Source organism: Desmodus rotundus, chromosome 10, assembly GCF_022682495.2.
Source record: "Desmodus rotundus isolate HL8 chromosome 10, HLdesRot8A.1, whole genome shotgun sequence".
NCBI classification, from domain to species: Eukaryota; Metazoa; Chordata; class Mammalia; order Chiroptera; family Phyllostomidae; genus Desmodus; species Desmodus rotundus.
Genome location: NC_071396.1, coordinates 67,636,622 through 67,650,232, shown reverse-complemented (window position 1 = coordinate 67,650,232; position 13,611 = coordinate 67,636,622). Strand labels below are relative to the sequence as shown.

General features: G+C 38.5%; 1 protein-coding gene across 2 annotated transcripts in view; it reads left to right on the top strand.

Annotated features, from left to right (window-relative positions):
• Window positions 1-13,611, top strand: part of PTPRM (protein tyrosine phosphatase receptor type M) — a 788,021-nt gene that overhangs the window by 186,698 nt on the left and 587,712 nt on the right. For both annotated transcript variants that reach the window (XM_045187759.2, XM_024580360.4), the window contains exon 2: window positions 7,040-7,162. In XM_045187759.2, coding sequence (XP_045043694.1) covers window positions 7,040-7,162 — 123 coding nt within the window. The remainder of the gene's footprint in view (window positions 1-7,039; window positions 7,163-13,611) is intronic.

Genomic DNA, 13,611 nt, shown 5'->3' with positions numbered 1-13,611 from the left:
TATCCAGCCTCCCACCATTTCATTTACTTTCAAAAGCACATGGCTCTATGCTTCAGCAGTAGCACAGACTAGGTGCATTTTTAGTTGGGGAGTAAATACACAAACTGTAGCAGCCCACTAAGACTTTGTTGGGAGAAACAATATTCATAAATGCCATTTGGAGGGATATTACAGTTTTAATCTTAGAATGCACTGAGCTCTCACAAAATCAAGTTTATTGAATCAAACGTGGATGATGCGCTATCATATCATGTTACTAAATAGACCCTAAAACCTATTGCTCTGTTCGGGTGGATGCTGTGGAGGGCTCGAGGGCTCTGTGCAGTAACTGATGTTGATTGTTTCTTACCAGGGTTCTGGGAAGATAGTTCTCTCTGGATTAGGAGTAGTTATGTTTCTTTTCTTTCTTATTGTTTTTGTCCTTACCCGAGGACATTTTTTTTTCATTGTTTTCAGAGATACAGAAAGAGAATGAGAGGAACATTGATTGGTTGCCTACCGCATGCACCCCAACCAGGGATCATGCATGCCTGGACTGGGAATCAAACCCACAACCTAGATATATGCCCGGACTGGAATCGAAGCCTGAACATTTTGGTTATGGGACGATGCTCCCACGAACTGAGCCACACGGGCCAGGGTGGTTGTGTCTTTTGGACTTTCAGCTTGGAACACACTATCACACAGTGGTAGGAATATAGGCTTTCAAAACACGATGCCTGGGTTTTAATTTCTGCTTATTATCTTCTAGCTTTAAGACCCTGTGTAGGCTGTGTAATTTCTGTGCCTTAGTTTCTTTTCTTTCATTTCATTTCTTTCTTTATATTTTTGCTTCAAATAGTGTTTGTTAAATACTTGTGATTATTACCAAATGACATTTTGATTCTAGTTTTTGTTCTTTTAAGAGCACTAGTGCCCTCAGAGCTCCTATGTCCTTCACCTGCCAAGAGTAAAACCCTAAATCTTGTTAATTTATTAGCAAACTTTCTTCTGCTTAGGCCTGGTCCATCAAGATACTTTGCTGAATAAGAGGACCCTTAATCCCAAGATGAAATAGGCATCTTCATTATAAGTCATGCAGAATTATTGTCATGTTCTGTTGCAAATAGGTTTCTCCCCTTTTTTCTTCTTTTACTGTATCTTCATCATGTATTTTATTATTTTATTGATTGAATTTATTGGGGTGACAGTGGTTTGCAAAACCATACAGGTTTCAACTGTACAACTCATTAAAACATCATCTGCACACTGCATTAGGTGCCCATTACCCCAAGCAAAGTTGCTTTCCATCACCATTTTCCCACGCTTTTCCAACCTCCACCAATGCCTGTCCTCTTTCCCTCTGGCTATCACCACATGGTTGATGTGTGTTCGTGTTATGTTTATGTTCTTTCTTTGCTAATCCCTTCACCTTCTTTTATCCAGTCCCTCCTCCCCCGTCTCATTTGACAGCTGTCAGTCTGTTCCATGTATCCATGCCTGTTTCTGTTTTGTTCATCAGTTTATTTGTTCATTAGATACCACATATAAGTGAGATCATATGGTATTTGTCTTTCTCTGACTGGCTTATTTCTTTTAGTATAATAATCTCCAGTTCCGTCCATGCTGTTGCAAAGGGTAAGATTTCCTTCATTTTTATGGCCAAGTTATTCCATTGTGTAAATGTACCACTGTTTTTTATCCACTCATCTAATGATGGGCACTTGGGCTGTCACCAAATCTTGGCTATTGTAAATAACCCTGCAGTGAACATGGGGGTGCATATATTCTTTTGAATTAGTATTTTGGTATTCTTAGGATATATTCCCAGAAGTGGGATTGCTGGGTCATAAGGCAGTTATATTTTTAATTTTTTGAGGAAACTCCATATTGTTTTCCACAGTGGCTGCACCAGTCTGCATTCCCACCCACAGTGCATGAGGGTTCCCTTTTTTCCATATCCTCACCATCACTTGTTGTTTGTTGATTTATTAATGATGGCTATTCTGACAGGTGTGGGGTGTTATCTCATTATGGTTTTAATTTGCATCTCTCTGATGATTAGTGACATTGAGCATCTTTTCATATTTCTATTGGCCCTCTGTATGTCCTCTTTGGACAAGTGTCTATTCAGGTCCTTTGTCCATTTCTTAATTAGATTGTTTGTCTTCCTGGTGTTGAGTAGTGTAAGTTCTTCATACATTTTGGAAAGTAACTCCTTATTAGATATGTCACTGGCAAATATGTTTTTCCATTCAGTGGGTTCCCTTTTCATTTTGTTGATGGTTTCTTTTGCTGTTCAAAAGCTTTTCGGTTTTATGTAGTCCAATTTGTTTATTTTTTTTTTCTTTTGTTTCCCTTCCTTGAGGGGATAAATCAGCAAAAATATTTCTAAAAGAGATGTCTGGGATTTTGCTGCCTGAAGTTTTACTGTCTATGTTTTTTTCTAGGATTTAAAAAAACCTTTTTTTTAAAGATTTTATTTATTTTTAGAGAGGGGGGCAGGATAAGGACAAAACATCATGTGTGGTTGCCTCTCACACGCCTCCTACTGGGGACCTGGCCCACAACCCAGGCATGTGCCCTGACTGGGAATCAACTGGCGACCCTTTGGTTCGCAGGCAAGCACTCAATCCATTAAGCCATACTAGCAAGGGCTCGTCTAGGATTTTTATGGTTTTTCAACTTACATTTCAATCTTTTACCCATTTTGAGTTTATTCTTGTGTATAGTGTAAGTTGGTAGTCTAGTTTCATTTTTTTTGTATATATCTGTCTGATTTTCCCAACACCATTTATTGAAGAGACTGTTTTTGCTCCATTGTATGTGTCTGAGTTTCTGTATCTGTAAAATGAAGATCATAGAATCTACTTTCTATGGTTGACATCAGGATTAAACAAGTCCTCAGTAAATATTAGCCCCTAATAGTGGTTTTTATATTAATATTATTATCTAATAGATACTGCGAATTATGTAATTGATCATATTTTTGTCTTTGCCCTGGCTACCCCGAACTCAAAGTGAAATTTGTGGCCAACTTCCAGTTAATGAACCTGGTAACATTTTTTATTACTTGGTTGTGATGGTTGAGTCCTCACTATATTCCTGGTATAATGTCATTCTTATTTTTTTATTTGCTCATCTTTCGTGCTTTTTAACTTCAACTTTTTTTTATATTTGTTAATTTAATTTTATGTCATTGTGTAGTAGAGAACGTCCTGGAATAGGCTATGCAGTCATCATCCAGTACAGAAGTCACCATTGTTGTTGACTGCCTGAGAATTTGACATTCATTGATACTTCTTTTTGCATAACAATTCAGTGTTCACTCAGCACATTGTGGTGTGTTGCATTCACATTTTGCTAAGGAAAAGCCTTTCTTTCTCAAGGACTGATGGAGGCATGTGAGTACATACACATGTGGGAGTGTGTGAGAGAGAGAGAATATGAATGATGCAGCCACTGCCCCACCCCTCTTTCATCACCTTTTCTCCACCTTATGTATGACTTGATTTAGGCTTGATTTCCCTCCACAAAAGAGAAATAATTTACTTTAATTTGACAGAGGAATATAGTCCATCCATGAGCTGTTGGGCATCAGTCCAAGTAAGACAATTTTGTGTAAACCTTGACAAGCCTGCTGCTGACACATTCCTCTGTATGATGGCAAACTGTCTGTGTTATTCTGAAAACCAGGGAGAGTTACTTTTGGAAATACTCATTCATTTCAGTGAGTTTCAGCAGACATTGCTTCCTTATCATACTCTCACTGGCCCGACAGCATTTATAAAAACCTGGCCAGCACTCTGTTCTTTGCTCCCACGTGCTCCACAGAGGAGCCCACAGGAGCGTGCCTGCAGGAATGCTTGGCTCTCTTTACCTTTGTATGAAATACACTTTGAAATTTCCAATTATATATTCCAACTATTTGCAATGAAATGAACTCATGAGAGTAATTTCTGCAGAGGTGTATGTGGTAAAAAGGATTTAAGAACTAATGATAAGTGATATGGTTGAATATGCTTGACACTGTGTTGCAGTAACTTTACATTTGCTGCGTAACTGAAGGATTAGAAATACCACATGAGATACATGTTATCTTCATTTTACAGGTAGAGAAATCAGAGTTCAGACTGCCAAGTGATTTGTCTACAGTCACCGAGCTAGGAGAGGAAGGATGGGGATGTGCCAGACATTTGCCCCTGGAACCCATTCGCTTCCACCACCACACACAGCTGCCTTAAAAACCAAAAGTTTAATTTGCTCACTCTCAAATTGGTTATTTCAATTCTGATATCTTTTACCTTAATCTCATCTCATTTTAGCTCAATAAACCACCTTTGCTATTTTAGGGTCTCTCATCTGTTGGATGAATGCCAGTAGATCTGAAAATTGGTATACAGGGGGCTCTATCTTACGGCAATAGGAAATTCATAGTCTGTCCCATTTTCTAGCGGTTTGATAATCATACATGGGTCCAGAAAGGACAATATCGTCTTTTTATGTTTCCTTTCGAGTGATAAAAATAGATGAATGTAATTGGAAAATTATATCCCTGCACCAGCATTGCTTAGTCTTTGGAGTTGCTGTCAGCTGTGCATTTTCTTCCCTTTATATTGGGTTGTATCTGCAGTGCCAATAGTCGCTTCATAAACCACAGTTTTGACCAGCCTTGAGTTGTTTTGTGGGTGCCTACAGCTGTTTCTCTGTTGAAGATTGCACTGCAGGACTTCCATCAACATGTTATCTGTGTTTTCATCGAGGGGGCTCCTTCTCTGTCAAAATTCCTTGTTATTTTTTTGAACATTACTAGTGTTACCCGCTGTTTGGACTTATTGCTGCAGTACAGAAGCTGTTTTCTACATCAAATTTAGGGTTTGCAACCAAAGGAAAATATTTTTCATACATGTTTACATAGTCTTCTAACATTTCTTACCCCAAATTAGAAAGTTGTTAGTATTATGTCCTTTAAACAAATCCACTATGTTTCTTTGAACTTGTTAAAACCGAGCGAAAGGGAAGTTTAAATTACCACTTACTGTCAAGCTGAAATGTTGAGTTGATGCTGTATTTTTGTAGTGTGTTTCTGTTCCCAGTGGATTGTTTAATTGACCGGTTCTGTTAAGTGTGTTACAGAAGACAGTATCCAAGGCTGCTAATTTCACCATCATGCCTGGAGCTAACAACTAAGAGAAAGTTAGAAAGTGGGAAGAGGCCTTTTGAAAGGTCAGAGGTCCCTTGACTCAGCCCTCTTTAACATTTATCAGTGATTTGGAGGAAGATACAGGAAGCATGCTTATCAAATTAGCAGATGACCCAAATCCTAGGGAGGATGGCTAACACCTGAATGACAAAATCAGGATTCAAAAACTCTCAACAGGATGGAGCGATGCCGAAAACAGGAGATGGGGTTTAGTGAAGATAAATGCATGTCCTGTGTCTGCACTCAGAAAGTCACTTACCTACACAGGAGAGAAGTGGCTCAATGGCAGTGACTGGAATTTTAGGCTCGTGTGGGGTTTCAAGCTCCTAGAAGCTCAAAAGGTACCAGCGCTCTCCTCAGATGCTGGAAGAGCACGGGGTCCAGGGGAATTTAGTTCTGGGAGTCCTTCTTCTGGAACAGTGCTGATAAACCTGTGAGTGTTCAGAGAATGCCTGCCAGGATGGTGGAAGTCTTCCTGCCTTGCGGTAGGAAGAAACGGGGGGAGCAAAGCACGTGTTGCCTGGCAGAGTGAAGACTTAGAACATGACAACTCTTTTCAAATAATCAGCTTTCCTGTGTAAGAGCTGAGGTTTTTTTTTTTTGCTATTTCTTCAGAGGGTAGAGCTAAGATAAAGGAGTAGACATTTCAAAAAGCAGAGTTTGGGCCTTCATAAAGGGGATGGTCTACGTGGTAGAGATGCTTTTTAAAATTCTAGTGCCTCACCTGTTCATAGCTGTCTGTTTGTCTGGAAGGTTGTAGAACTGACATAAACATTTGGATGGCATTTGGCCAGGTCACATCTGTTTCACATCTGAGGTTGTGCACTTGCTCTTATCTTCTTGCTGCCAGGGCATACATTGCAGGTGTAGTGTAATAATACTCATATGTTTGTGTGTTCTTTATCAAAACTGTTAATTTTTACCATTGGCAAGTAATTATAATTCATATAATTAATAGCATTACATAATGGGTAGCAGAATTTTCATAATACACTGTAATTGATATAGACAGTTTAATCATTTATTTTTGAAATGTGAAACATTGGAGGAAAGATTTAATACTATAATAATTCAGGGAAACAGGAGGCATTTAAGGATGTAGGTTGGGACTCAAAATCATTAGGGTGCCTCAGGATGCTGAAATAGCTGAATTTCTTTGTATATACTGCATTTCGTTTTATTCTTAAAAAAAAATTAAGTAGCCTCATTTCTAGCACCAAAATTTAGCAGATGTTTACCGCATGTTTAGTTTTTAATTTATAATTTATTTTTGCCTTTAAAAAGTGTGGACTATAAGCAAATTTATAATCTCTTAATTTTGAGACCTCAAATATCTAAAGTATTAATGTAAAACCAGTTTCTAAGTTAGATTTAGAATAATCCTTAGAAAAATATTTTGCAACTTATGTCCTTGGTCTCTGCATTGTGTTTCTCTCCAGTTGTGCAAGGGTTGTGGTGAAAACATTTCTCTTTTAATTTGGGGGGACAAATTATGATGGTTTTTTATTGAAAATACATTGAACATTTTGGGTGGTTCTATTAAAGTTTTGAACACAAGATGAATTATTTCAAATTCCTTTGAATCTGGAAAATATGAGTTATAAATTTGCCTAGGTCTTACATTGAATTGGATTTTACAAATATTGGTTCTTTGGGGGGAACAGTATAACAGTCAAGACATGGTTAATACTAGGCTAGTGTGCAAAGGTGCAGTAGGCTTCAGATCCACATTTCCAGAACAAAGGTCAAATCAAATTTAGTTAGCATCAAGTAAGTTTATGGGTTACTTGTAATCATCGTCGATTTTTCCAGAGATCTGATGTTATTTACATTACGCTTCATTCTGGTTCATTTTAGGAGGTTGCCTCTTTGATGAGCCGTATAGCACGTGTGGATATACTCAAGCTGAAGATGATGACTTCAACTGGGAGCAGGTGAACACCTTGACCAAACCAACTTTTGATCCATGGATGCCATCAGGTTTGCATTTAGTTCTAAGGTTTTTGTTGTCGTTGTTTAATCAAAGGTTCACAAAAGTCTTAATCACAGTAAATATTCACTGGATATTGGATGAATGAGTAAGGGTGTTGGTTTTTGAGTGTGGCGGTCAAGGGCAGATTAAAGAAAATGCTACTACCATTAAGAGGACCAGTTACAAAGTTTACTTTGTCTCTCTTTCTTTAGAGACTAATTAAAGTTTACTTCGTTTATGTTTGGATACACCTGAGCTAGATTAGTGGGTATTGCCCAAGTAATCCTTTTCTAAACAGTAGATATGGGAAATAGATGGATGTCTCTTCTGGCAGGTGTGTCTAGTTAATGGAACTCTAGGTGAGCAATTGAAATTACAAAATCTCAGTCACAAATTGGAGACCTTGGGGGGTAACTTAAACTGTCGTCAGGGGCTCACCTGACACCTGGCAGATCTGGGAGGATGCCAGTGATCTTGAAAGCATTTTACAGACAAAATGGTGATGCACACATGTGGATAGGATACTCTTACCCCTGTATAAGTGCTTAGTAAGTTTTCTGATGAATAAAAGACATTTTGTTCCACTGAAGACCAGCAAGGATTCTACCTTATATTCAGAAGGAAGAATAAGAAGACGATGGTCAGTGATTTCTAATCACATTGGAGTTTGATCATTTTAATGGACAACCTGTTCGGGATGTAGTGTTGGACATTTTTAAAATTTTAGATTTGCAGATCCATTTTATAAATGGGGTGAAGAATGAGCCCCATTCTGGATTCAGACTGTAAAATATGTTATTCTGATTTGGATTTCAGGTAAAACATTTTTTGTACTTTTTAGTGACTGTGAAGTTCTTTATTACTTCACCTAAATGTAGCAATAATTACATTCAGTAATCTTGTAAAGGTAGCTTTAAATATGAAATAGAGTCCACTGTTTTTCTTGACTAAGCTTTAACAGTTATGATGCCCACCATGTTCTTGCCATCTCTTTCCCACGTTCAGTTCCTTAAAACTTTAAAGAAAGGGACCTTGAGCTCCTTATGGATTTACTGAACTCCAAAACCTTTCTACCTCTTGGTTACTTACCCATAGTTGACAGTCTCCTTTTTTTGTCTCTCTTTTCTTCTTGTGCATGTGTGCTTTTTGAATATGACTTGTGTTTGAACCAGTGGTAGTTCAGTTGTTTTTTCTCAGATTCCAGCTCCTGCTTTTTGTTCTTGTTGGCTGTGGGGAAAGGGAAGAAGAAGAGCAGAACAGTGCTCCTCCATGGAGCTCTGCTTTTCCAAACAGGCTTTGCACCCTGAAGGCCTTTTGGTCAGTGTCACCTGTTCTCTTGGGAAGATCCAGCCTGCGCCTAGAGAGGCTGGAGATGGATGAGGCTGTGCTACTGAGAAGGGTACTCGGATTTAGTCCTTGTAGATTTCTCCACAAGAGTTCACACAGGCTTTCTTTATATCTTTTAATTTGATGAACAATTTGTAATTTTTTACATTAGGTAATTGATTTTATTACTGTGGTCCTTTAGATTGCAGCCTGACTTGGAAAAATTGACTTTTACACAGTACCCCAATATTGCAATATCTTCTTCAGCTCCCACTGGTTCTATTTTTGTTAGACGATTACAAAATTCCCCTTATAAAGGAAGGGGAAGAATCGCTTCTTGTCACTATCTTGCCCTTTTCTTCCTATGATGTCCCATAATGCAATCTCAGACCAAGTTGTCCAAGTTTTGAAAACAGAACAGGTGGGACCCTAGCAGAGACCATTACAAAAATGGTATTAACGATCAAAAACCAACTGTATTCTGAAACAATCAGTTGGGTAATTGAGGGAACAGAGGGGGAGCAACTTTCCAAATACCTGGTTTTTGAAGGCTCTCTGGCTTTTGGAAGAATGAAGTAAGGGTATTTAGATGTTATACTTGAATTTACTCTTACCTGTTGACTATAGAATACTTGGTGATGAATTTCAGGCTTTTGTAGCTTAATATCTCTGAATGTTACATATTCTAACACTCTTCCAGTTCCATATGATTTCTGGTAGTTACAAATGGTGTGCCTTCAACCCCACTCCCAAACAGGTTATAAGTCATTGTTGGGATGTGCAGGTGGTTTGGATCTCAGCAGGAAGATGGGGAAAGGTGAGCAGTCCAGCTTCTCTACCTCTCTACGCCTGTGGGCATGGCCCAAATAAAACACACTTTAGTTGAAATGTGATAATTGTTCCATTGATTAAATTATTCCATAGGATTAAATTTTTGCCTTAATATAGAACTTCAAATGCTAGCATTTTTTTCCTACTATGTTTTAAACAAATTTTAGACATAAATTTTTTTGAGCCCTAGTATTAGGTAATCATGATGCTAATTACTGTGGAGGATGAAGGGTTAAAGAAATTATTCTTTCTCCCTCAGAACTTACCTACTTGGGAAAGAAAGTTACAAAAATGCAATTAGTGAACCATCTGAAGTGGTATATAGTTTTATATATTGTACATGGTATATATTATATATACATGCTATATATATTATATATATGGCCAAAAGTGTTCTAAGAGCTGTCTTTTTACCGTAAGCCCAATATACTGTAAAGGATATGGACTAGTGCCCAGCTGACCTATGCACCTCAAATGAGAAGTTAAATTCTCAGTGAAATATCACTGTTAGAAGCAAGTAAATATCATCTTATAAATTAGCATATTGTATCCTAAGGTATGAATTTCAAACTGAGTTTTCAAAGCGTATATATAGCCTTGAGTTTTAAATAATATTTAGATTTGAGAGAACCAAGATGGCGGCGTAGGTAGACACACTGCGCCTCCTCGCACAACCAGAACTGACAGAGAATCGAACAGCAAGGAAGTCCGACACCAAGTAGATAAAAAAGAAACATACATCCAGACCTGTAGGAGGGGCAGAGACGGGCAGCCGGGCGAAGAGGACTTGCGTGGCTGTGGTGGGACCGAGACTGGCGGAGTGTGGGACAAACAGGGCAGGCAGTCTGACCACTAGCAGACCCCGCGGCCCCACACTCACGCACAGATAAACCCGGATGAATGGCGGGGAGCGAAGCAGACCACGTAACCCAGGGCTCCAGCACAGGGAAATAAAGCCTCAAACCTCTGATTGAAAGAGCCCCTGGGGGTTGGGGCGGCAGCAGGAGAGACTCCCAGCCTCACAGGAGAGGTCGTTGGAGAGACCCACAGGGGCCTAGAGCGTGCACAAGCCCACCCACTCGGGAACCAGCACCAGAGGGGCCCAATTTGATTGTGGGTAGCAGAGTGAAAGACTGAAATCCGGTGGAGAGTGGAGCTGGCGCCATTGCTCCCTCTCGGCCCCTCCCCCACGTACAGTGTCACAGCGCAGCCACCAGCGTTACCCAACCCCGGGGAACACCTAAGGCTCCGCCCCTTGAAGTAACAGACAGGCCAAGACCAAAAAAAAAAAAAAAAAGGCCCAAATGACAGAACACTTCAAAGCTCCAGAAAAAATACAACTAAGCGAGGAAGAGATAGCCAACCTATCGGATGCACAGTTCAAAACACTGGTTATTAAGACGCTCACAGAATTGGTTGAATTTGTTTGAAAACCAGATGAAAAAATGAAGCCTATGCCAAGAAAAACAAAGGAAAATGTACAGGGAACCAATAGGGATGAGAAGGAAACTGGGACTCAAATCAACGGTGTGGACCAGAAGGAAGAAAGAAACATCCAACCAGAAAAGAATGAAGAAACAAGAATTTGGAAAAATGAGGAGAGGCTTAGGAACCTCCAGGACATCTTGAAACGTTCCAACATCCGAATTATAGGGGTGCCAGAAGGAGAAAAGGAAGAACAAAATATTGAAAACTTATTTGAACAAATAATGAAGGAGAACTTCCCTCATCTGGCAAAGGAAATAGACTTCCAGGAAGTCCAGGAAGCTCAGAGTCCCAAAGAAGCTGGACCCAAGGAGGAACACACCAAGGCACATTATCATTACATTACCCAAGATTAAAAATAAGGAGAGAATCTTAGAAGCAGCAAGAGAAAAGGACACAGTTACCTACAAAGGGGTTCCCATAAGACTGTCAGCTGATTTCTTAAAAGAGACCTTACAGGCAAGAAGGGGCTGGGAAGAAGTATTCCAAGTCATGAAAGGCAAGGGCCTACATCCAAGATTACTGTATCCAGCAAAGCTATCATTTAGAATGGAAGGGCAGATAAAGTGCTTCTCAGATAAGGTCAAGTTAAAGGAGTTCATCATTACCAAGCCATTATTATATGAAATGTTAAAGGGACTTATCTAAGAAAAAGAAGATAAAAAATATGAACAGTAAAATGACAGCAAACTCACAGTTATTAACAACCACACCTAAACCCAAAACAAAAGAAAACTAAGCAAACAACTAGAACAGAAAGAGAACCACAGAAATGGAGATCACATGGAGGGTTATCAATAGGGGATTGGGAGGGGGAGAGAGGGGGGAAAGGTACAGAGAACAAATAGCATAAATGATAGATGGAAAATAGACAGGGGGAGGGTAAGAATAGTGTAGGAAATGTAGAAGCCAAAGAACTTATAAGTATGACCCATGGACATGAACTATAGGGGGGGAATGTGGGAGGGCGGGGGTGGGTAGGATGGAGTTGAGTGAAGGGGCGGAAATGGGACAACTGTAATAGCATAATCAATAAATATATCAAAAAATAATAATATTTAGATTCAAATGTTTTCTCTTCTTTGTTTTTCTTCTTTCTTCTCATCTTCTTCCTCCTTCCTTTCCATTAATATACAAATATATATAACATAGTTTATTCTTTTCCAAAACACATTCCAAAGGTGGTCCTTTTACATGAAAACAGAAACTAGTTTTATGAATTTTTCAGGCAAAATCAGATACTACCATATAGCTCTTTGAGTTTAATATTTTAAACCTTTATGTAAAATATTACTGGGTTTGTTCTTGCATGTGTATTTGTACTTGGTCTCACATGTGTAGGCTGGTTCTGTGATGCCTTAGGCCAAGGGTTGGCGAGCTGTGTTCCACAGAGTAAATCCAGCCTGCTGCCCGTTCATGTATGGCTTGCAAATTAAGCATGGTATTTACATTTTTGAATGGTTGAAAAATCTAAATAAGGATAATATTTTGTGACACATGAAGTTTAGATTTCAGTACCCATAAACAAAATTTTATTGGCACACAGCCATGGCCACTTGGTAAATACTGTCTGTGGCTGGTTCTGAGCTACCGCAGCAGAGCGCGTAGTTGCAGCAGCTGCGCCAGTGTCCGCATCGCCGGGGTATTTTCTGTCTGCTCTTTACAGAAACACTGTTAACCTCTGTCTTAAACCATTTTGGCACCAGCACATGTATGTGGCTTTGGACTCTTCATTTATATGGTTATGTTTTCTGTACTTATATTATGATTATTAACATGCAAACATTATTTCACATTTTGCTTCACTTTCAGATTGTATGTTTTGCAAACATTGGACTATTAAAATCAGTAAGAAAAAAACATGATTAGGATTTTCCCTTTTGCATAAATTTGCTATCTATTAAAAGCATTGTGATTTTCTTTATTGTTTTAGTAACAAAATTCTTGTTGAAACTATTGTGATTCTAAGAATCAAATAATCTGTCAAGATGAATTTAAAAATTATGACAGTGAGAGACTAAAATTTTTATACTAACTTTTAAATTTATTCTAATTAAAATTTTACTTTTACTGTCTACTTTGAAATAGGTGCTCCAGTGTGTAGGGTTTGTTTTTGTTTATTATCATGTGTGAGGTTAGTTTTAGCCACATTTTACAAATTTAAATGCAGTCTGGAGCTTTCTACAAGCTGACTGGATAACTACTCTGAGGCTGTGACGTTGGCTCTGGAAATGAATGTACAGGGCAGATAAACGCCAAGTCATTTACATTTCTGTATTTGAAGTCAACATTTATGTTATAATAGGTTATACTTTCGCAGCTAGCTTTGAATCATACAGTTCTTCTGATGGTGAAACTATGCCACACAAGGTTAATTTCCGATCAATTGATCTCCATCAGCAGTGGGGAACTTAAATTTTGTCTTAAGGATTACCACTTTGAGCACAAGAACCCTTAATGTAGTAATCAGTTAACAACCAGGTACATTTTGTTAGCACTGGTTCATGCTGGCACTTCATATACTATGCTACATATATTAATTATCAGATTAGATTAAGAAGGGTTTCGTGATACAAAAACACCTGCACACTTTGACAATAGTTGATTTTTTTTTAATGTTCTCAAGTTATTTACTTAGATCAGTTAAAAGATTTTTATCTTATAAAATTATAGATACTTCCAAATTCAAAACCTAATATAATAAAATCAATATAGTTTTCTACAATAATAAGGCCTGTCACCTTACTCTACATGATGTATGGAAAAGAAGGCAGAATTCAAAATCACGTTACTCGAAACTTTACTGTTGTATTGA